This window comes from Chironomus tepperi, unplaced genomic scaffold (assembly GCF_022539635.2).
Source record: "Chironomus tepperi strain 1889 unplaced genomic scaffold, CSIRO-AGI_Ctep_v1 contig_309, whole genome shotgun sequence".
Classification (NCBI taxonomy): domain Eukaryota; kingdom Metazoa; phylum Arthropoda; class Insecta; order Diptera; family Chironomidae; genus Chironomus; species Chironomus tepperi.
Genome location: NW_027226431.1, coordinates 1,500,576 through 1,526,385, shown reverse-complemented (window position 1 = coordinate 1,526,385; position 25,810 = coordinate 1,500,576). Strand labels below are relative to the sequence as shown.

The 25,810-nt window shown below is 33.1% G+C and overlaps 4 protein-coding genes across 6 annotated transcripts in view; 3 read left to right on the top strand and 1 right to left on the bottom strand.

Annotated features, from left to right (window-relative positions):
• The window catches only part of LOC139092635 (uncharacterized), a 30,108-nt gene that overhangs the window by 996 nt on the left and 3,302 nt on the right, over positions 1-25,810 (top strand). The window lies entirely within an intron of this gene.
• LOC139092634 (carbohydrate sulfotransferase 11) lies at positions 283-24,638 on the bottom strand. 2 transcript variants are annotated; one of them, XM_070643116.1, is made up of 6 exons: positions 24,513-24,638; positions 16,897-17,431; positions 1,663-1,810; positions 1,394-1,605; positions 1,014-1,326; positions 283-937 (listed from the first exon to the last, which is right to left on the bottom strand). In XM_070643116.1, the coding sequence occupies exons 2-6, from the start codon at positions 17,038-17,040 to the stop codon at positions 552-554; spliced, it is 1,203 nt and encodes a 400-aa protein (XP_070499217.1). In that variant the 5' UTR covers positions 17,041-17,431; positions 24,513-24,638; the 3' UTR covers positions 283-551. The 2 variants fall into 2 exon arrangements, with proteins under 2 accessions (XP_070499217.1, XP_070499218.1); XM_070643117.1 differs by having other exon boundaries at positions 16,897-17,102; positions 24,513-24,629.
• Positions 11,719-13,600, top strand: LOC139092564 (valine-rich protein-like). Its single transcript, XM_070643008.1, has 9 exons — positions 11,719-12,245; positions 12,315-12,386; positions 12,659-12,724; positions 12,793-12,840; positions 12,916-12,933; positions 13,042-13,089; positions 13,166-13,189; positions 13,371-13,400; positions 13,481-13,600. Exons 1-9 carry the CDS (start codon positions 11,719-11,721, stop codon positions 13,590-13,592), a joined length of 945 nt encoding a protein of 314 aa, XP_070499109.1. The 3' UTR covers positions 13,593-13,600.
• On the top strand, positions 15,905-16,438 carry LOC139092637 (larval/pupal cuticle protein H1C-like). Its single transcript, XM_070643120.1, has 2 exons — positions 15,905-15,948; positions 16,010-16,438. Exons 1-2 carry the CDS (start codon positions 15,934-15,936, stop codon positions 16,409-16,411), a joined length of 417 nt encoding a protein of 138 aa, XP_070499221.1. The 5' UTR covers positions 15,905-15,933; the 3' UTR covers positions 16,412-16,438.

Below are 25,810 nucleotides of genomic sequence, written 5' to 3'. Positions count from 1 at the left end.
TGGTCTCTCATTTCTATAATTTTTTTCATTTCTTTTCAAATTCCTACAAATTCTTGGTAATTCCAGTATACCCGAGTGGTATAATATGAAAATCTGGCTACAAATGACGATTTCTTGTGATGTCACTTGTGTAGCGTCACACTGATGTCACTGTGATACTACTCTGATGTCGTTTTGACGCTTCTCTGGTGTCACTGTCATGCTACTCTGATGTCACTGTAACGCTACTCTGATGTCACTGTAACGCTACTCTGGTGTCACTGTAACGCTACTCTGATGTCACTGTAACACTATTCTGATGTCACTGTAACGCTAGTCTGATGTCACGTGTTGAAAGTGAACTGAACCATAGACGTTGTCACAGCGTCATGCAACTTTAATGATGTCAAGTGGTTTCGTGACATAACCAAAAAAATCCCATTTGTTGGTCTTATCTTCATTAATCACGCTCGGGTCAAAAAATCAATCAAATCACATTCCTTCGTTCTGTAAAGCTGAATTTCTAAAATTCAATTATTATCGCTATCCTAAACTACGATTTAAATGTATTCCTATGAAAACGGTAGTAATTTACTACGATCAATATTTAATTCAATTCTCGGTTCACCATTTAAAGAATTTCCAGTATTTTCATCATCATCGCGTGCTATTTTTATAAATTCATCAGGACTATAGTCAAATAACTCAAAATCATGTCTAAACACGTTGTATAGTCCCTTCACTTGAGATTTTGTTAATTGTGCGTAGAAGCTCATTAAAATTTCATTGGTATTTTTACCCTTACCAGAATTTCTATGTTCAGGCTTGATTATTCCCGTTAGGCCTGCTTTTTCAATTAAATAACGTTGATCTTCATCAAGTGTCTCAAACTTTAATATCAAATCAAAATGAACTTGACATGGTGTACAAAAGTTGGTTATTGGCTGCCAATGCATATCTTGATGGAAATACAAAAGAATATAAAAAGATGTAAATATGACAAAGGGATACACGAAATAAATGTTTAACTTTACCTAGATCCGCATCATGTGCTGCTTCGAATAATAAAAATTCAACAAATTCAGAGAATGTAGGCCATCTTGTTCCAACTTTTTTGGCCTTTGCTTGCAGATATGAATGTGCATTATTCATTAATGGATGATGCGTATTATCGCCACGTTCATAACTCACCGGCTTACGAAATTTTCGTACAATCATGTTGCCCAATTTTTGATGGAATGTATGTGGTAAGGCATACTGTAATTTATCACGGTATGCACTCAATAAGCGTTCAAACGGATGTCGAGTGATTAGAAAACTTGTGGATATATTCAAAGCTTCGTTAAGCTGTGTGGATTTAAAATGGATATAGAATAGACATAATTTTTTGAAACTCAATGAATCATGTACTGACCTCCTTTACGCTCGGTCGAGGATATTTTTTTCGTGCTAAGCTTAATGGAACCATCTGGGATTTTTGTAAAAATTGCTCTGGATATCCTGCCATTAAATTGAAATTGTACATCCACGATGTTGATGCTGCTTTAAATACATTACACCATACTAAATGATACTTTTTGCTGATTAAAAATTCCCAAGAGTTTGGTTTGTGAAGACTGTCATTGCCTGCAATTTTAAAATTAATTATGTATGTACATTTTTGGTGCTTCAACATTCATTTACCTCTTTGGTCCAATCCAAAGAAAGCGCAACGTTCTATTAAATGCAAATTCCGCAACATCATACGTGACTCGATATTTTCACATTCATTTTGTGTCAAAGGCTTGCTTTGTGGATGGTCATTTGACTGAACTGTGGTGTCATTTCCAAACTAATGAATAGACAAAATAAAAAAGGTATTTTTTTAATGTAAATCCCAATTAGACCCAAAAAGTCATTATTCATAATTTGATATCAATGAGCGTAGTCAACTGTAAAGTGCCGCAAATTATCCGAACGGAAAATATTTATAAAGGACAAAAAAGAACAGGAAATTCTAAATGAGATTTTTTTAATACGGCACTAATTAAATAGTGTTAAATTTCATATCCAATACATTGTTTACCATTCATAAATTCATATAAGTGTAAAAAAAAGGAAGTAAAGTTATCGTCCATAAATAGTTTAGTTCCCATGAGAAGCCACATAATGTTTCAAAACAGCTTGATGAGCTTAATAAATTAAAAACTTTACATTTTCTCTGCTTTTTTCCGTCTCATGAATTCTGTAACATCTGGTTATTAATTATAATTGAAAGTAATTCAGTGGGTTAAAAAAGCTATTCCTTTTAAGGAGGGTCTGCTTAGCTGTTGGGTACGGTCCGTTATTGATTTACTGTTTCTTGCATCATACTCAATTGACTTGTATTCGGGAATTTCTCAATTCAATCTTATTTTCAACATCTACTGCTAAACTGACTTACTTTAGCTTTAACAGAACCGAGTATCATCGACTCACTGTATTCAGGCACGTCGACTCACTGTACGAGTCGTCACATCGTCTCACTGAACCGAGCCACATCGACTTGCTGTACTGAGCCACATCGTCTCACTGTACTGAGCCACATCGACTCACTGAACTTAGCCACATCGACTCACTGTACCGAGTCACATCAACTCACTGAACCGAACCACATAGACTCACTGTATCGAGCCACATCGGCACACTGCACCTAGTCACATGGACTCATCTAGTGCTAAGGTACCATAAATCGAAAAACATTCGACAGATCGTGCTAAATGGTAATTCCAACAAGCTGTGCTTGATGAAAAACTATAGAAAAACTTTTCATAAAGGATTGTATGATAATCAAAGTAGACGTTAATGTTAAAGTTCATAATCAAAACCAAAAGCATACAAAAGCATATACAGCTCATTATATTCCTATCATTTACCAATCACATAAAATATGAATGAACTATGATTGAATGGTGAGAAAGTTATTTTTAAGGTAGAATTTTACCAAATATTTAATGAAGTAATATTGTCATATATGTTCCTCGAATGCCTTTTTTTATCGCATTATTTCAATCAAATTGTCACATTAATCAGTAACGTAGTTTTTTTTATTGTGATCTTGCGTGAGTAAGAGCCACAAGATTTAAAAAAGGACGGGTATTGTGCTTCGTATGGCAAAAAATAAAATAGCGCAAAAATCCTTGTCCTTTTTTTAGAACCTTCCATTCCGTTATCGCTTAATGTCACTTTCATAATAATTTTTCATAGCGAGAAAAAGGAAATGAGAAAGTCACGCAAGTTTTTCACGATAATTTTTATTTTATAAGTTTTCAGCTATTGTTAAAATAACACACAATGAAAATTCATTTTTTCTCTCTTGATGGATAAATGACTTGTCCTTTCCAAAAGCTTGCGATAGTCTATTTTTGTGTGACTTTGAAAATGTGGAAAATGACTATTGTGATTATACTTGATTATGGTCGATTTAAGTAATTTTCACTGCTATTTATTTGTGGGCTTATAATTGATAGCAGTGGAAAATAAATCAATAAATGGTGGAAAACAGAATGGTCATTTTACGTAATTCATATTCAATTGTCAATTAACCAAATTATAATGCGAAAATTTTTAACCATATTTTTATCAATATTTTGTTTATTTGGTAGATTTTTTTATCGCATCTGATATGATTTTATTGACAGAGTTGGGATCAGAGAGCTTTTTAAGTTCGATGTCTTCTGCGCTTACTAATTTGACTTAAGTGCACGAGGGTTCATTGCCGCGTTAAAGAGAGCGTCTGTAGACAGCTCTATCTTATGATAACTTCTGTCAGTTCGGGATATTGAGAACTCTAGCGTCCTTATCAGCACATCCCATCCAGGAACTTTTTGGTCTTTCCCTCGATCTTTCGCCGTTCACAAGTTTGCAAATGTTACTCTTACTTACTTACTGGAACCATGCTCGGACTTGGAGCCTAGGTTGCTACTAAATGCTTTCCATCTGACTCTATTGCTGGCTGTATCACAAAGCTTGTACAAATTCTCAGTTTTGACATCTAACTGGCATTCTTTCATTACCGTCCTACGCCATGTTTCTCTTGGAGCACCTGGACGCCTTTTCCTTGTGAAAACGTTACTCTACATAATGATATAGTCAGGTATTTATCCTATAAATGACTAAAACCACAGTACAACTGATCGCAGTTCCTTTTTGTCATCGACGGACCTAAAGCTATATTCTATTCTATAGTCTAAAGCTATGATTATTGGAATGAATATACAAGCTTTTTCTACTGCCATTTGATAGAATCAGCAAGTAAGTCGGAGTCTTGAAGCTCCATGGCTCGGAAAAGTGATGATTAGCTGTCAGTTAAGTGCGCGGACAAAGTATCTGTACAAACCAGATAATCAATCAAGCAGCAGAAAGATGAAAAGCCTTTTATTGTAACCTATGTTCCGCTTAATACCATATTTGTAGTTGCTAAGTAATTGTCACTCTCTAAAGCACTACTAGACTCCAAATCTGTCAGTTCCACGAGTTTCACTTCTGACTTTATCACTAGCCAATCAAGTTTGTTGCCAATAACAGATACACACATTTAGAAAATGTATAATTTGTCATATTTTGTACTATAATTTAGTAATTGTATGTTTAAAAACCCATAAAATTAATGTTTATTACAATTGATCAATCTTGCTTTACTTGTATTGATCATTTAAAAACACATAAAGCTCAACCATATGTAAACCATAAAGTTTCATCAACAAATAAGTTGTAATTTATTACTATTTTTATACGGTGTCACACGCACTTTAAATCATAATCACAACATAACTCTAATAAATGATCAGCATGCAGTCAACTGAATGATGTAGGAGCGTAAATCGAATTAAAAATTGCAGCAATAGTTGCAGTTTAATTGCATTTTGTGCAAAGCTCTAGTTACATGAATCTAGCAGACAAGTTTAGGTTCAGGAAAATGAATAAATGAGCAAATGGACGTACGTGAGGAAGAAAAGCTACTTTTTATGCATATGTCAATTAGTTGTACATCTGTTGTGTCTAATTCAACATTGATGATGATGTTTTGCATCTGGTCAAGTTCGTCTTCACTTTTACGTGTACTATCCGTAAATTACATTGTCATTAGTTTATTGACGCGACATATCGAAAGTAATTTATGAAATCAGTTCATAGCATAAGTATTATGTTACCTATAATAACGCAACAGAAGCTGCAATGCTATTTACGGCTGTGCCCTCGAGAAAGTAATGCAGAAAAAATGCATAAAAAGAGAAAAAAAAATGTCTTCGTGCTTGAATTAAGCACATTTTGCACGCACCCAAAAACAATATTGCGTAGCGGTGAATATTTTGTTACTTTATGTCAAAGCATTACATTAATTTATTGATTGATCTGCAAAATTGACAAGCCAATCAACGCATAGTGGAATAAAGTCAACTACATGATTGCCAAATCTCAATTATTTATATGAGCAAAATGTGTGATCTAAGGGATGTTTTGGCATGCATGAGCTCCAGTTATGTTATTTCTTATAAAAGTGCGTTTATTCTCATAATTTAGATCAGTCTGTGTACGACATTTGATCTGAAAATATGAAATTAACATTTGCATTAGTCGGTTTAGTGTGCTGCGGATGCATTGCATTGGCAGATGAAGTTGTGGATAATAAACAAAAGAAACGTTCGATTGGAGATGATTTCTATGGATTATCATTTGGGGATACATCAATTTCATCACATACACATACTCATACAACAGCTGTTGTCGATAGACCCGTACCCGTTCCAGTTCCAATAACAACAACAAAAATTATTCAACCTGCCGTAACGAAAATTATAAGCCCAGCCATAACAACAACAAAATTCATTTCTCCATCAATTTATCCATCAACATATTCATCGGCATATACCTTAGGATCATCATATCCATCTTTATCATCATATCCATCGTTATCGTCATATCCATCGATATCATCATATTCATCGATTCCATCATATTCATCTTATGGTCTTGGATATGGAAAATCTTATGGTGGTTTTGGAAAGTACTATCCTTCATTCGCAAAATATCCAAGTTTTGGAAAATATTCATCAAGAGTCTATCCATCAATCTATTCAAAATCATACTATGCACCATCAATTTACAAGTGGTAAAGTTGAATTAGATTTTGTTTGCATAATGCTCAATCATGCATTCATCTATTTTGTTAATAATTTACATTTAAAATTAAAATATAAATTTCCTGTCTTAATAGGGGGATTGTTCGTTAGTGACGTCTACTGCTACCTTTGTGTTTATAGTCCTTTTCATCCTATCCTATCATTATTCCTTAAATCCATATCCTTTCCTTATTCCTTAAATCCAAATCCTTTCCTTATTCCTTAAATCGATATCCTTTCCTTTTTCCTTCCCCTAAATATTGAATGTAATCAGGTCTTTGAGATTCTATTAAGGTCTGAAGCAGAGACAGGCACCTGTCATAGGCAAAAACCGTACAATTTATTAATAATTTGTATGGTTTTGTAAGACATGAAATCTGTCTCAGACAAAAACCGTACAATATTTTTGATAATTTGTATGGTTTTGTAAGACACCTGTCACAGACAAAAACCGTACAATTTTGTAAGAAAAAATATACACATTATCAAGAATTTGTACGGTTTTAACCTGTGACATATGTCTGTTTTGCAACTCTGGCATGTTACATTCACTCCTTTTTAATTGACGTCACTTACGACCGATCCCTAAATAAATACCCCCATTTAGTACTTTGAATCAGTTTTATCCATCAAGTTATTACTTGATTTTGGCTTACAAATGTATTCAAATATATTCATAGTTCTTTTTTGATGTTTATCGTCGATGTGATTTCTACTTTTTTTTATATGATTATAAAATGTTTCTTGTTTATAGCAATAAAATAACTGTCATACAAATAAATATGAGAAAATAAAAAGATTTATATAACTGAATTTTCCTCATTCTATCCCCCAAGTCTTACAATGTCGCGCGGCATTGTCAAATTATCAAGAACAAACCTCCCCATTTTTATTATTGAATTATATTTATTTTCATTCGTGTCTCAATATAAAACGTAAAATTGATGTAGGACAAAATTTGATTAGCTGTTGGCACGCAAAAAAAAGAAAAGTTTCGTATTTCTTCTAGCCATTCTTATATTTTTGCTGTTCAACTCGACAAATATTTAAGCTCTTGTTTGTTTTCCTCGATGTTTGTAATAATCTTTAGGTGAAGTGGGAGAGCAAGAATTTCTTTTTTGGGTCGCTCGGCAATGATGTCTTTGGGAGTTTGAAGGCTTTAATATTCATCATAGATAGTAAAGTAGTCGGCAAGACGCTTGCCACAAATTTGATATGGTAACCAAATTTGAGTATTTCTAGAAGCTTAGATACTTCAACTGCTGAATGAGATAAGAGATCAAAACAGAATTGGAGCTTTGGGTAACGTTGGATAAAGGAACGGGTTAGGATCATAAAGTGGAAGAAGAATAGGAACGAGAGATTCAATGATACCTTACAAATGGAACCCGACTGGAATAGGCTGAGATTAGTCGATCTTATACTACTGAAATCCTTGTGCATCATCGATGTGAAAGCCCAGGTTACTTCAAAAGACTTTCCATCTGACTCTATTGCTGACCTTATCATAGTCCATAGTTGGCCTTATGTCTAGTTCAAAAATTAACATTTGTGGAACTTGTCACTCGACTAATCATAGCCTGTTCCATTCGGGGAATATTGTTAGAACGGACCAAAAAAGTATCACGTTATGCCAATTGAAGATCGAAATGAGAGCCTAAATTTATTCGAAATCTAGTTATGAAAGTTGTATTCGCGATCCAATAACAAAGTTATAGCATTCGCATCTCCATTTGTCAGAGCTCGAAGCTTGAGATATGGAGTCGAGTCTACTTGAGTCTACTTGTCCACACAAAATGTGAGTCGACTTCGAGTTCTGTCATTTGTTCACATTTCAATTCTTCCCAAAGTTTCAAAAGAGCTTCACACAGCGAAATCAAATACTAGACATTCCAACTGAACAGCCCCAATTTCAAGGATAATTGAAAACCTTTAGAGAATTCGTTTAAACTAATTTCTCATTACCCCATTTATATCCAATCTCCTTCTCGATTCTATATTTGGGATACTGATGCTGGTTGTAATTGATTCTTCTTCATCTTCTTTCATTCTGTTCCTTTTCATTAATAGTCCTTCCTTTCGATTACATTCCGAGAAAATTAAATGGAAACTTTTTTTCTTTTTTTTCGTAGACCGAATTTAATTTTCATTATGAAAGAAAACGATATCCTTAACAACATTTAAGGTTGTTATTAGAATTGAATGAGAAAGTTTACAAAAATTGGAGAAAAAAATCTCATCATAATGATAATAGAAAGAGGGATTCAAAGTTTCTTTTTGAATGGATAGAAATAAAAAATGATAATAAAGGATGTGTTCAGACAGTAAATCTTTTTTTACTTCGACAAATTGCAAAATTGATGAATGTTGGAAGTTCAGATATGATTTTTAATGGGTTCACAAATAGTTTATGAGAATTTTTTTTCTGGCAGTAACGTTGATCTTTTAGTAGTGAGCTAAGGGTTGACTCAATGGCGCATATGGAATGAGTTAAGGGATTGCGTCCTTAAAGAACAAGTTCCTCCTCTTACTTGTACGTTCTTGTCTTAATGCGTAAATCTATGTTTACATACAAGGCTCATATGCAAGAACTTACTGATTAATATTAAGATTAAAACCACATATAGTTTAATTATAGCTTTATGCCTTTTTGAAACCAACGCGATCACGACAAAGGCATCATTCATTATAATACGGAGCAGAGTTGTCACCTTCAAATTCCTACCAAAAGGCAAACATTTTCTATTTAAATCAATGCTGCCCAAACTTTGTGTGGCAACATTTTTTTGGAAACACCATGAACCGGATGTCATGCTCGATGTCATGTGTAGTTTCGGTCGTGAATTAATATCAAGATTTGCCGTGGCACTAAAAAGATTGAACAGCACTGCTTTTGATAAGCAACTGATTTTGGTAATGTCTAGCATGACTTGACCTTTCATGATACAACTAGGCAGCTATCTGATAACTGTGATAATGACTTTTAAGCATGATAGACTTTAGACCAATGTTATCCAAACTATTTTGTGCCACGGCACACCTTGATGGTAAGCTACGACCAAAAGTGAACAAAGAATGAGATTCGTGGAATTTCCAAATAAATAACGAATGTTATTCTATGTTATTCTATGACTACAGTCATTAATTTATCTTCATCCCTAACAGGCAATGATCATGATCACTAGTTTGTGATTGCGACATCACTCCAAAAATATCTGTGTGCTCACTCTGAACATGCGCTCTGATTGAAGTCATCTGAGTCTCTGAGCGTAGATCTTGAGTGTGATCATTAACACTTATCAAAAAAATGAGTGTGATATTTGATCATGATCACTGATTGTAATTAGTGAGCGTAATCACATCAGTGTGTCACGGCACACATTTTCTGCCTTAATTTTAAAACCTTATAAAATGTATGACTTGAACAAGCACTCTAAACCGTAGATCCAAGCATTTTAAATTCTTCTGTGACTCTTGACTCACATAATTATTTTCAATTAAAAGAAATTGAATTTTAGGTTTCATTTGACGGATAAAATTGTTCTAATTACACTAGTTTACGACTGTTAGAACATTTACGAATGATTGTACAACTTAGTTTCATTACGAATGTTATTCCATGACTACAGTCATTAATTTATCTTCATATTGTTCTCGTAAACTTATCGTATTTCAACAAGACTTGAAATTGACAAAGTCATGTCATGAGTCATGTAAATCTGATGATGATTTTGTTCAAATCATCATAAAAGGCGCCAGTGTTAATGAAAATAACATAAAAAATATGAAATGAGGAAAGAATTCTTGCAATATGTGAAATATTTTTATCTAATTTAATTTAGATATTGGCACGTCAATGACGGTCTTTATCATCAAAAAATGAGTTCAAATCAATACATCGGTTGTAAATCAAGCTTCAAATTCCAATCCCTATGTATGGTTAGATTGCGAAGAAAGAGATATTTTCAGTTGAAAAAGTCTTTTTTTACCATATTTAATTGCTTCAATTACGATGAAAATGATCAAGAGATAAATTTTAATGTGCTTGAAATCAAAAAAATAGTTTAATTAATTTCCTTATCGCTTACAACTTTGTGTAGCTTCGAGGCATTTGAACTTTTTTATTTCAAATGCTTAATTAATCGTTAACACTGACAGCTTTAATGACACATCGATTAAATTACAATTGACTGATAATAATTAGCCTGATGACCCAATGCTATGTCGTGTGTTGGTTGATGTATGATATGCAGGAACAACTTTCGCTACCCGACAGTTAGTCTGATATGAAAATTAAAATTATTTACATTTTTTACATCGCATGTCGAGTTAAAGAACAGCTGTACATGCGAAATATACAGATGAAAGTGCGTTATGTTATGATTATAGTTATAAAAAGTCATGAGCTTTTGGAATTAATTAAAATTGCATTAAAATTGTTAGTTTTGATGCGATAACCTGATGACTTTTTTTGTTGATGCTGTCTTTGTCCTGCTCATGGCAAAAAATATGAGAAATCATAAATTTATCAAATACTGCATACATTAAATAGTTAACAATCAGTGATGTAACTTCTATATGCGTAAAACAGCAATTCAACATGTTTATCTAGTCTAGATTCCAATTGAACCATAAAGAGTTAAGCTAGTTAGTGCTCCCATCATTAAATTGGCCTTCAAAGGTATGCAGAGACATAAATGAAATAGAAAAAAATGTGAACGAATTGAGCGAGTCATGTAGACAGTCGATGATGGATAGAAGTTTGTCATAAATATTACATGATTTGATGCAAGGCATCAAATTACATCTCTCACATGCAGTTGACAATTTTTTTTTCTTTCTTTGCTATGCATTATTTGAAATTCCATTACATTGCATAACAACAGTCAGTCTCTCTTTTTTTGCCATGTTTTGCTCTTATTTTTGCACTTTCAATTGTAATTGACTGCTGTGAAGCTTTGAGGGATCATTGAATTATGATGTCATGTTTTAGAGGTTAGAATGCTATTTTTTGATGTACAGGCACAGCCATTAGGAGTAACTGGATGAAAAAAGGATCAAAAATCTCAACCATTTAGTTGACATTACTTGTAATCGACCCCCAAACGGAAATATTTTTTTGCTGTCTGCATTGGTGCTGTATGTGCAGCTTTTGATGTCAAAAAGAGTCATTTTTCCGACTTTCCCTACTACTCTTAACAAAACCTTATGCATTTTTAATCCAAATACATATTTATGACCTAATGCAATGTCTTTTACTTATGTTGTCGACCATATGATATATGCTGCAAATACATTTATATGTACGCACAATTTCACATAATAGCCAATGCCTACTCTTTTTCATTTCTCTCTTGCTTTACCGGGGGATGAATATTCTATTGATGAATTGGTATAGATGACTTGGAGAAATTGCCTTTTTCATCTACTCGACTTTCGATATAAAAATGAAATCAATTGCTTGGAAAATTATCATTCAACATCTGCATTTCGAAGAAAGAAGTTCAATCAATTCATCTTAAATCAATTTTGTGTGTGCATATTCATTGCCTGCTCTAAGTGTCTTTATCTTGTGTGAAAAATAATCAAATTAATAATCATGAAAGCAATTTTTGGATTAGTATTTGTGCTCTACTGTGTCGCAGCTGATCAATCGCTGTCGAAAAAGGTAGAACATTCAAAACAAGAAAAGAGATCCTTATCTCATGGAGCTTTGGATATTGGATTGCCCGCAACATCGTTTGGGTCAGCACCATCATTTTCATCATACGGACCATCAGTATCATATGGATCAGCACCATCATTTGGTGGATCTTTTGGATCATCAGCATCATTTGGACCATCAGCATCATTTGGACCATCAGCATCATTCGGACCATCAGGTTCATTCGGTTCCGGTCCAGCTGTTGTCTCAAGCGGAATTCCTTCGAGTGCAGCTTTGCCAGGTGCTGGAGATGCAGCAGTTTTATCAGGTGCTGGAGCTGGTGTCGGAGTATCAACAAATACAAATACACTTACAACGATTAATCAACAAGTTCCAGTGCCTGTTCCAGTTTATAGAACTGTTCCAGTCGACAGACCTGTGCCATACCCAGTTATCAAGAACATCCCAGTACAAGTTCCAGTGTAAATACTTGTTAAATTCTATTTCATGGTTGTTTGTGTATTGAAAAATCGTTTTTTCAATTTTTCTAGTCCACAACCATACCCAGTAGAAGTTCTTAAGCATGTTCCAGTCGACAGACCAGTCCCAGTTCCAACACCAGTGTAAATATTCTGATTTAAGGATTATTTTGTCAAAAAATATCCTTCAGTTTCGAGTGATGTGAATTTCGTAAAGCATTTTCGGCACTAAGTGGCAGTTATCCTTAGATAAACATGTCTAATGCCAATCTGAGTATAAACAAGTGGATTCAATTAAATAGTTTCTATTTCAATTCCACGTGCTCGGATGTATAACTGCTTTAGTAATTTTATATCACTCAAACATATCTCGAGCATTAAAATTCATAATTTCACTTTCTCAAAAATTAAATTAGACATGTTCCTGTCGAGGTTGTTAAGCATGTTCCATTTGAAGTCGTCAAGCACGTTGATCGTCCTGTGTAAGACACAATATATCTGAATATGTTCTAAGAACAATTTGTTGATAATACTTTTTCACACTTTATAGCCCATACCCAGTTGAAGTACTTAAACACGTTCCAGTTGATCGTCCAGTGTAAGTTTTAATTAAAACTAATTAAAAATTTTGTCGAAAAATTAGTCTAATGGCTTTCTCATTTAACTTTTATAGGCCTGTTCCAACACCAGTGTAATTATAAAATATTTATTTTCATTTGAAATTTTCTGTTTAAAGAAACTTTCTTAACAAGAATCAATTCAATTGAAAAATTGTTTTCTTTCCCTTCCAATTTGGCAGTCATGTTCCATACGAAGTCGTCAGACACGTTCCTGTCGATCGCCCAGTGTAAGTCCATTAGTAATATTAATGCTCATTATAGTCTCAAACGTACTTTTTTTTGCTTTCTTTTTCGAATCTACAGTCCATATCCAGTTGCTACACCAGTGTAAATATCATTGACATAAAAATAGACATAGCTATGAGCATTTTTCGAGCATTTTCTTTTGACTTGAAACATTTGAAAATTTCATTAAAATGAAAAAAGCTTTAAAAATGCTTTTAAGCTCTCGTTATTTTTGTTTCCTACCTAAATGTGTTCTTTTCAATTATTTTTTCAAACGATGCAGTCAAGTCCCAGTTGATAGACCAGTTCCATAGTAAGAGATTCTTTCATTATCCTTAATGGACATTTACTCTTAAATTTTGCAAATATTCACATTCATTTTTATGTTTATAGCCCAGTACCAAGTTACGGAGGAGCATCAATTTCACCATCATACTCCCTCTTGAAGACCGTTCATTACTCATCACCAATTCACTCATTGAAGGCAAAATTATTGGGATGGTAAAAGTGGGAAGATACAGTCAATGTGCCATAACTTCAAATAGTATATATAATATTTTTTTACTCAGTTAAAAACCGTATAAGCTCAAAATGATATTATTTTTTCCTTTTATACGTTAATCTCCGTTGTGATTTTATTCTCATAGTGCTGTAATACCATTTTTTAAAATATAATAAAGCGATAAAAAGGTACCAAAATAATAAGATTTGAATTATTACTTTTAGTTAAGTCGTTTGTATCACAATGTATTTAATTTTCCATCCTCACTCAAGATTTATATTCACAATGCTTGTGTACAATTGCCTTAAAGTCTCCTTCCTTCTTTAAAGGTTCTCTCTTTTTGTTGTTTATTCCAAGTTTATGCCTCTCTTAAATTGTTGTTACATCTTCAAATGTTTACTTATTTTTTTGAAAAAATCTTCTCGACTTTTCTTGCAATAAAACAAAAAAAAGAATCTTTCATCTCACGAAAGTACACTTGAAAAGGATAGAAAATCTTCTTAAAGTTTGGGTGACTAGTCGGATAGATTTCACATCGATTTTCTAGTTCTACTGATTTTCACTTGCCAAACTTTCAACCATTTTACTGATAAAATATCAATTTCAAAACTTATAGTCATCACGCTTATAAATCTTTCCAATTGCCAATAGGGATTTTTCCGAACTTCTAGTCGTAGAAGAAGTTTAGACTTTAACAAACATTTAAGGTTAAAGAAGAAAAAAGTCTTAATTAAAATCGTTCCTAGTTCATGATTTTCCGACCTTCTGGGAACTTTATTTTCATACTTCTTGGAAATAAGCGTCATATTCTGTGCTGTAGTAGATGAATATGTCCGCATTTTAGATATAAAATGTAGCAAAAATTTCTGCTTTAGTCCGCAAATATTTTTACTCTAATGGGAAATTTATTGGTGCTGAAATTAATTGGCTATATTTGTACAGAAAAGACATTTTTTTACTGCTGTGGATCGTGTGCTATGAACAGTTTATCAAAATTAGATTTGTAATAATTTGTCTCTTAATGACATTACACTTTATACACCGAGAATGCTAAAATTTATTCATGATTAATTAGCAATGGATTTTATGACACTTAATTTGCAATTTTGATAGTCATATTCAGGGGCGTAGCCAAATTTGAAAAACAGGCCAAAAAATTGAATTTAGAAGGATTCACTAGTTCTTGAAGAGGGACCCGTGCCCTTATAGAGTCTTCTCTCAGCAGTTAAGTGCCTTGCTGGTCAAATAGGTAAGGCGCTTGGCTTAAATTTGGTATGGCAACTCGAAGGTCGTGGGTTCGAATCCTAGACAAATTTCCAAATTTGTTCTTTTTCGGATGTTTAGATGCTTTGACTGCTTAATGTCTGAGATCAAGCCTAATTTGTCAACGTTGGATTAAGGAACGGGTCATAAACTTGAAGTGTAGCGAGAGACAAGAAGGACGAGAGCTACTAGATTACCTAATGATTGGAATGTGAAAAGAACGAACCTGAAAAGTATCACGTAATATGCTAAATAGCCGCCGAAACTAGAGCCTAAATTTATTCGAAACCTTGACTTGAAAAATTGTTAACTTGATCCTACATATCAATGTGTCTTAAAATACTGTGGACCAAAAATTCTACTGTATCATTTTCTTTTGTAAATCTTTATGGCAACCTTATTAAATTAACGATTCTCGGAGAAGCACCCGTGCCTGACTACACCCCTGTCCACATCACATATATGTGTCGAATCAATAAACTGTAATTTGTAATGTGACAGCTTATTGAATTTCAACAGAATTGCTTGACATCTCTTCAAGTGTTTTTTCTTACACTTGGGTATTTACATTGCGAAATAAAGGTAATTTTCGTTGATAGCATGAAATTCACATATCAGAGGCTGTCTTGTGTACAATTTTGATGAAGCAGTTGATAAAATATTAAGTATTTAATTTAATAATCTGTTTTAGTTGTTGACAAAGCAATTTTAAGCTGTTTCTACTTTGGAATGGCTAATAGAAACAGGTATTTAATAAATTGATGAATGTTCCAAAAAAGAGACACATCATCAACTTGATCACGTAGACGTGTGCTTTAAAATGCGTTCTTAATTACTTCTCTGCAGCACAAAACATTTATCACTGACTTGAATTCAGCAGTGCAAAAATGCCAAATATGTAATAATCATTAGACATCATCTGCAACTACAGAATGCATGCAGCCTTAGATTTAATATGGTATGTTAACCTTAGAAAAAAACTACGATGATGAATCGTATAAATACAAATATGCTGTACAGAATATCCATCATTTAGTTTGTGGTCAGTAAAGTGTTCAGTAAAAATCAACAAAAAATAAAAATGATGAAAGTTATTGTAAGCATTAAATTCAGTTTGAAATGACGTCTCATAAAAATCAAACTTTTTTCTCGCTTAGGTTTTAGTGATCATGATAGCCGTCGGAACATATGCAGCTGGCGATAAAAAAGATGGCGTTAAAACGAAACGTGGAGTATCCTTAGATTATGCTTATCATCCCATATCATACGATCACGACTTTATTGCTCACGCTCCAGCTGTTGTTCATCACGAACCTGTCATAACACATGCAGCCATAGCACAACCCGTTATACCAGCTATAGCACAACCCGTCATACCAGCCGCAATTCATGCTCCAGTCATTGCAAAAGCATCTATCGTTAGTACAAGCGTCGCACATGTCCAACCAGCACGATATATTGCTGCACATCCTGTTCCAGTTGTCTCATCAGCTTATGTAGCACATCCACCAGCTTTTGTACATACATCACCGCTCCTTACGCAATTTCATAAACGTTAATTGAAATATTAGGAAATGGATTGTGGTCTCGCACATGAACGAATCATGATAAGGAACTTATGTGAATCATAGTATTTGTGTAATTATAAATCATCATTAATCATATCGTAAATAAAATGAAGGAAGTGGAAGCTTCTTGATACAGTTAAAGGCATACTCATTGATATCATATTTCAATATTTAATCATAAATTCTAGTAAGGAGTCGTTCGTGAATTACGTAACGCAGAGGCATTAAAGCAGAAATGCAAAACAGGCACCTGTGACAGACTAAAACCGTACAATTTCTTGATAATTTATATGGTTTTGTAAGAAAAACGATAAGCGTTATTAAGAAATTGTACGGTTTTTGCCTGTAATAGACACCTGTTTTGCAACTCTACATTAAAGGCAGAACTTTGGAAGTTTCTAGTTATGCCTTTAACTAGTTCCATTATGTAATTTCCAAACGACCCCAAAAAAAAAAAGCATATTATTCATACTCACGTCGTAATTTTTAATCCTATTGATTTGGTCGGTACTAATTAGGTAAATAAGTGCAAATGGAAGAAGAGAAACGGCACTAAACACCATTAAACATTTCACTAGACAACGCTTCATTACGCGACATTGTGTTCGGTTTCCTCTCATGAATTGTTAGTTTTTTTCGTTCTTGTCGATTACTGGTTGACTATTGCTTATTGTTTATCTTCCTATTGTTATAAATATGCACTGAATGATGACCGTGCGCTTTATTTTGTAAATGCTTTGCTTTTTTTATTGGAACAAATGGCATGTGATTTTGTGTATTTAAATGAGACTTGTAAACAGATTCAATTTTTTTGTGGATTTAAATTTGATTTTTTTGGTTAATTTTTTCTCATCATATAGAGATTCTGATTATGCATTTATGGTAATTGACACAACTTCATACACATCTCAATTTCGTATTTGTCTCTCTTTTGTTTTTGTTTTGATTAAATTGAAAATCGCTTTTTTATCGTTTCCAATTCACTGCACCTATGAAATCTGGCAGCTAGGCCTGCGAAAAAATCGATGATTTGAAAAAAAAAGTATGTTTAATGTGTTTGATATAGAACAAATGTGCTTTATGTGCTCATTCTAATTGACTGGCTTCCGTATTTTTGATTTTATTGTCGAAATTTATCAAGAATTTATTTCTCGTCGCACTCAAAATTTTAAGGCAGTGGTGCGCAACATTTTGTATTTCGCGACACATCTTGGTAGTGAACCGGGACTGAAACCGTACACGACATACGGTTCATAGCATTTCCGATGCACAAGTTGCGCAACACAATTCTAAGGAAGTGGTGCTCAACATTTCGTATTTCGCGGCACAACTTGGTGGTAAACCTGAACTAAAACCGTACACGACATACCAGGGGCACACTAATGTGTCACGACACACATGTTGCGCACCACAATTCTAAGGTATCATTATTTAAAGCAAAAAAATGCGTCGCATGACTACATTTTTGGCAACATATTCACAAGAATAAACTTTAGCATATTATTGAAAAAATAAATAGAATGTATGAAAAATTTGTTTTTCCTCTTGTTCCTCCCGACAGCAATTCAGAATTACAATTGAATTTTGAACGAAAGGATATGACGCACGGGGAATGAAAAGAATGGAATGAAGGCATACAAAAAAAAAATCGATATAAGATGAGATTTATTTTCTTTAACAATATTATAAGAGACACAAAATCGTTTCAAACGTACAAAAAATGAATCAAATTGAGATTTTCTGTAATTTTCCTTCCGTTGAATGCATAAGTGGAAAATAATGTAGATCAATTACGATTGAACAATTTAATTTTTCATTCCTTGATCCATATTGACGAATGAAATAAATAGAAAGGTTGCATGTGTCATGCACTTCCAAATGGTTTTTTTGTTATCATGTAGCAATATAAGTTATAGCTTACGGTCATTTGAGGGCTTTTTGGAATACAAATATTGTATTTTTGCTACTCGTACCGTACAATGAAGGATAGTCATATCAACATTTTTTGTGAATAAATATGTTCAAGTAGAATTTATGGATCCTCTCCCTTTCTTGATTAAATATTTTTGCTACTCTGCATATGTTCCCCCATTTTCTGGTTCCCTTGCACGTAATTTAGAGCATGATTGTTGAGCAACAAAAGTGTTGAATAGCTTTGGAAGCAGATTAACTATATAAATTTCGATTTAAAGAGCTTAAGCTCTTAAATCTTCAATTTCCTTCTTCATTGAGTTGCTCAAAGCTAATCTGATGGATAGTTACTTGCTATATTCAAGGTGTTTTGTATAACTTATCCAGGAGGGTGGGTATCTTGGGGGAGAAGCTTTTGGGAACTTCAGCAACCTAACTCAGTGTTGTCTAATCTATTTTGTGTCATGGCACACTTTAATGATAAGCCATAATCAAAACCACACAGTTCATAGCATTTCAAGAAGATTTCAGCGACATCCTAATGTGTCGCGGCATCTTAGTGTTTCGCAACATCCTAGTGTATCGCGACAGCCTAGTGTGTCGCGGTATCCTAGTGTGTCGCGGCATCTTAATGTGTCACGACATCCTGGTGTGTCGCAACATCCTAGAGTGTCGCAACATCCTAGTGTGTCGCAACATCCTAGTGTATCGCGACATACAGTTTGAACAACACTGCTCTTACTAAACATCAAATTCAACCTTTTATACTGCACTAAGTCTCTCCTACTTTTGTGTCATACCTCTAAAAATTGATGACATTTTCGTACAACCTTTCCTAAAGGGACATTGTCCGCTTAACTGAAATTTATATTATGCTTATGGATTTTATGTTCAGTGCTACCCGGCAATGTCTGTTTATCTACATAATTTATTTTTATGAACATTTGTTGCTATTCTCACATCCACTTAAGGTCACATTTGTGTGAAAGCATCGAAAATAAAAATTGTCATTGATTGATTTTTACTAAACATCTCACCACATCATAAGGAAGTGAACAGTAACATGACATAACATTTGTGTTTTGGGACAAATGAAAGAGAACGGAATCACCACATCAAATGCGATGTGTTGTTGACGAGGAAGAAAAAGAGCGTAAATTTGTAAATATTTTTATAAATTAAGTTTTTAGAAAAGATAAAAATAAACAAAATTTGTTTTCACTTTTGACGTAACAATTAAAAATAGCGCGAATGACTTTAATAAATTTTTCTTTTTTTAATTTTTCTGTTCCTACGTATCCAATTTTGAAATATACAATGAGAAAAAAGAAGATTTTTAAATTATTTAAAAGTAGAAAAATTTTCTCACTCTACATAAAATCTTCAAATAAAGCGGTGAACTTGTTTCGATAATTTATGATCAGCCTTAACGAGATTTCATCGCTGTTCATATGACACACAAAGTTTATACATCAAAAAATTTGTTAATACTCTATAATAAAGTTAGAATTAACATCTCAAAACATATTTTTTCCAATCAAAGCTTGCGTCATTTTAAAACCAATTAATTTTGTTGCTTCATAAACAAAATTTTTTTAAATTATTTGATACAAATTAGCAGCAGAATATCAGTTTACGAAACGTGATCTGGATTAATTATATGGACAAACTTTTTTTTTTGGGAAAATGTGTTGTGGAACCTGTCAGTCAGATGAGATTGCATGCATAAATCGTGAAATGATATGCTGTTGTGGAGCTTATCATGATTGGGATTGTTTATTAATGACGTTTGTTATTGTAAAGCTTGGATTTTTTAGGATTTTTGGGAAGTTATCCAATTTTAATGGTTAAAAACAGCAATTATGAGAATAGGTTCTAGTTTCGAGATGTAATCTCACATGATGCCATGATCCAGAGACATAGCAATCTTGATCATCGATAAAATCTAATTTCTCAGAATGGGGACACCCACCTAGCCTGTCTACATCTCTGTTCTAGTCAATGTTGTCCAAAATCTTTGCTTCATGACACATCTTTGTGGAAAACCTTAATTAAAGCCGCACACGGCATACAGTTTCTGGCCAGAAAATTTCGGCATCACACAATTTGACAATAACATCGGATCAGAACCACTCATTTGATGACATCTAAGCCTATTGTCTGTTAAGACTATAAAGGAAGGCTGTGGATTCGCTTTTGAACTACATAAGATTCCAATAAAGACATATGAAAAATCTTCCCCTGCCGAGTCTCGAACCCATGATCACAGGATCGATATTGCAAGAATTAGATATCGAAGTTCTAAACCATTCCGCCACCGAGCCACTTCGACTCACTGGTCGTAATCCTTACTAAATGCAAGATCATACAAGACCATAAAATGACTCCCCGCAATAATTTATTTAATTATGAAATCTACGCATTTAAAGCCATGAAGTACTTAAAATATTTGATCATGATAAAATCTGATCATGACAAATTTGTTTATCACTCCGAAAAACTCAAACAGACTCAGTTCCATAAAATATCTTAGGAAATAAATTTCTGACATTAAGAGCACACAGAACATTTTAATTTCCACTGTAGGTTGGAAGACATCAAGTGAATTCTAAATTTATATCAGACTTATTGAAAAGATTTATTTGAAATTTTCATCAAAATTAATTAAGTAAAAAATTTTTTTTATCTAACAAAAATTCTTCAAGAGTTTTTTAGCTGGAAAATGAAGTCACATAAAGTCGACTTTCATTATGTGCTGAAAAATTCCTTCGCAAAAAAAAGAAGAAATTTCTTTGCTTCTACACATATTTTATGTCTAAGTGAATTTATATGTATATCAGTCTTATCAAAAAAAATTCTTATGTATGCTCACTAAGTCGAGAACATTAAAGCCAACCAACTTTATTTTCCCATCAATTTCTCATCTTGTATGAGTTAAAAAGATAACAACAAAAGTCATTATTTCGACATTGAAATGACGGTAGCATAACTGAATGATGATGAGTAACTTATCGCGATGATGCAAGGCTAAAAATTTTCTCGTAAAAAATTATGAAGAGAAAAAGATTCTATTGAGACTAAAGGCTTATTTATATCTGAGTGTTTTTGATGCTCTGTCATCTTCTGAATAGATAATTGTGAGAATTTTTTTATCATTATTTGCGATTGCTGCGATATTCCGTAAGACATTATCGCATAATTTAATATTTTGCACATTTACCGAACGAGATTGTCTTGTTGATTTAAGGCTTGATGAGATTAGGGTTTGTGGAAATCGAATGAAATGAGAAGCAAAGTTAGTGGCTCAATTTCTGCGTTTAACTGCCTAATTTGATAAATTATAGAAATTGTCTGAAGCAGTGTTGTTAAAACTGTGTGTCGCAACACAGTGTTGTGCAAAATATGTGTTGCTGCACAGTGTAATGCAAACTATGTCGCAGCCAGTGTTGTACAAACTATGTGTCGCAACATAGTGTTGTACAAACTGTGTGCCTCAGCACAGTGGTATGCAAACTATGTGTCGCAGCACAGTGTAATGCAAACTATGTGTCGCAACACAGTGATATGCAAACTATGTGTCGCAGCACAATGCTATGCAAACTGTGTGTCGCAGCACAGTGATATGCAAATTGTGTGTCACAGCACAGTGTTATAGAAACTATGTGTCGCAACACAGTGTTGTGCAAACTGTGTATCGCAGCACAGTGTTGTACAGGATATTTGTCGCAGCACAGTGTTATACAAACTATGTGTCGCAGCACAGTGCCATAAAACGACTCAAAATTTATAATGACCATTGGACATTGTCAAAAGTTTCAATTTCTACCATCAACTTGCAACAAATCAATGAAGTCAGTTATTAAAAAGTTATTCTCGATTTTCTTTCTAAAAATAATCAACCTCAATTTGCTGACTTCTGTATTGTGTGACTGAACAATGTACAACTGTTATTGAGTTTTCATCGCTAGAAAAACTTTATATGGGTGGAATTACATTGGGAATAAATGAAAAAGTGTCACTTTCCTTTCATAAACATTTGTCGTGATTTCACATTAGTATACTAATCAATTTTTATTGTTCGTATTGAATATATTTCCCACCGTCAACAGACAGCATACACGAAATGACAACAAAATTTCTAATCAGTTAATTACGATTTAATGTAAATATTTATTGTTATGTAATTTTCACGATATTATGAAAAAAAAAGTTCTATTGCTGGTTAATTGATATTCAAATATTTAAACTTCATGTGTATAAAATTGTAAATTTTAATGTATAAACAATGTAATTAAACTGATATAGAATAGCTATGTACTGCGGTATGTACACAATATCTAGTTGAAGCAATAAGTTCATCGGGCAGAGTGCCAAAAAAATAAAAATTGAACATTTATGCATGAAAGATTCCAATAAAAAAAATTTGAAGAATCTATTGTTATTGATTTTAGGCATGTTTTAATGTAGTAATGTTGGCTGCTTCAACATTGATTGACAGCATTTGAATTTCTGTTTTTTGCTCTTGCTGGTTTTAGTTAAGCTTTCTTAGCACATACATTGAATTTGTCAATTATTTATAGCAATATTCGATTCTCATATCTCTCCAGCAAAACCGAAGATTAATATTTTATGTATTATGCAGTCAGATGTGCTCTGTGAAATAACAAGTCTGTGTGTAAATGACCGTGAGCGATTGCCGAAAGACGCTTTTATTGATCAAAAATAGATAGAATTTGAGGCTTTATGAGAGGTGAAAAAACTAGTTTTTGGCAACAAAATGTTATCTAGTATCAGCCAGTATTGAGTGAGCTTTAATTTGTGGATCATTTCTTGATTTGATTTGCAAGATTAGTCGAATTTAATTAGTGTCTTTAAAATATTTTGTCTTAAAAAATGAAGGCTGAATTTCATTTTTTGTAAAAAAATTAGACTCAGGGTACTCTTGGAATTATTTTAAAGGCATGTTAAGGCAGGACTGTTCAATCTTTTTGTGCGATACACCTTGGTGGCTAGCCTCATTACCGAAACCTCACACGGCATACGGTTTCCTTCTCGAATTTCCAAAAATTCTTCTCGACACCATTCTGATCGACACACAGTTGACTACTCATTTAAGATACCATACCCTAACATCACATTAATGCTCTAAGCATGTTCAGAGTATGCTCTTTGTCTGTTAGGGTAGTGGTCTTTCTGTGCCATGAAAGAATGCTTTTTGCCAGATAGGGGATGCTCAATGTCTGTCATGGTATTTTCATTTTGAGGGAAATTCTCCATAAGAGAAACAAGCCATAAGAACTAAAGCCTTAGGGATGAAGAGAATCCTCAATTTAAAAAATGTTTCAAATCGAAATGCTTTTTTTTAATGTTCAAGTTTTCATGTTATTGATTTTAAAAAAAACCGATTTAGAACAACATATCAAGAAGGAGCACTCGACTTCCGAGTGAACACATATAATATTTTAATGTGAAATGTTGAAAAATTATGATTTAAAATTGCAGACAAAAACCATTAAAAAAACTAAACTTTTTGAACTAGTAAAACTGTGCCACAGATAGAATAAGTTTGACAGATACTAATCTAACCAGTTTGATACCAAACGCTACATGCAAATTTCCTTTATAAATTTGCATGCGGTACAACAAGATCCAAACGTCATTCGCCAAAAAAAAAATCATCTGAACATCTTTAATTTATGCCATAAAATTCTCGTTTTTTGTAGCTTAATAAAAACAAGAGTTGCACGTGAAGTCAATAAAAAAAATGCAGAAATACCTGCGGATATACTTTTCAACTTTTAATCATAGAAATGCGCTAAAGCTTAATGCATATTCAAGTGCGAGAAAAAGAATAACAAGCAAAAAATTATAGATTTTTTTTTTTCATTTTCTTTTCCACTACTGAATGTTTCATTCGCTGCTTATAAAAGAAAATTGTTCCTCCTTTTTCCATTCTTTTCTTTTCATCTTTTGCAACAAAAAAAAAATTGGACCTAAATTGTAAGACGATGAGAAACTTTTACCGCAAACAAGAAATTATAATGTCAATGCACAAGAATTTTTTTACTTCCAGCGGACTTGCTGTCGGAATTATTTGCATTTACACGCCAAACACAAAAAAACAAAGTTGGAAGCAAATGTTTACAAAATAAATTTCACTGCACTGCTGTCAAAACCTTACTTTTCTTTTCTGTTTCAAATTTTTCATTGAAAAAGAGAGGAAAAAATCTTTTTTTCTTTCCCTTCTTCACAAGTTCCGTCAACAGAGAGGACTTTTTGATTTTCACGTCTTTATACTCAAACGGCCCAATGAAAACTGAATAGAGAGATTCTACACATAAAAAATATTGAAAATTGAGCGACAAAAAAAAAGTTTTTTTTTCTCCATCCATTCGGGTTCTATGTTTCGGAAAAATGTGCTCATCGAGAACGTGAATTGATGAGTTTTGTTGCGGTATTTTGGAATGGTTTATAATTTTACTTAATATCCCCTATAATTTGATACTGTCAAGTGGTAATGAGAATATTAAATTACTACCTTTTATTGTCTATTTCCGATTTTTTAGAATCTACAACTCATTTACCAATGTTAAATAAATATAATTAAAAGTCAGTGAGTTTTTGTGTCCGTAGAGATATTTATCATATGCTGATAAGTGAATTTGGGGAGAGACGAAAAAAAAAAATACAAAAATTGAGTAAAAGAGAATAATTGTAAAAATTGCGCATGCCTTGATATAATAACAGTAACACATTGCACGGCGTGTATGAAAGAATAGGAATGAACAGAACAGAAAAGAAGGAAGAAGAAACTCTTACGATATAATACGTACTTGAGCGGAATAAAAATGTAGGGTAAAAAAAAAAGCTTTTAATTCATAAAAATTTAAGCTTGACTCAGCATTTGTGGATGTATTTGTTCATAGTTTGAGCTTTTTATTCCTCACACCTCTTTAGCTGTTCATTCAAAGACGAGAATAAGAGTAATGTTCTTGAATGAATGAAGTTATTCATCCATAATACTTTCTTTTTTTTCCCCCTTTTTTTTCCTTTTAACTGATTGATGGCGGAATGAATGATTGATTGATTATATCACTTTTTATATCTAGCTATAGACAAACTGATGGGGTCATAAAAATGACTTTGATTTCTTTTTGATACTTATGCTCTATTATACATGAGTTGTCATTTTCATAACTTAAGTTGTTCATTCTTTTTTGGATACTTATAGATATGTAGGATAGTAAAACTTTAGTTTTTTTCCCGTAAAATTAACTAATTTTATCAAAGTTTACTCAGTTGTGTTTTTGTTTATTTTGCACACATGTCATTGAAACATCCAGTAAACACAAAACAGAATTGAATATTGGAATAACTGACTTAAAACATTTCCTATAGTTGTTATCTGGTATTATATAATTTTGCGACGTTAATGATGATTTGAGCAGGTGATTCAGTATGTCTATTTAAATTTATCGA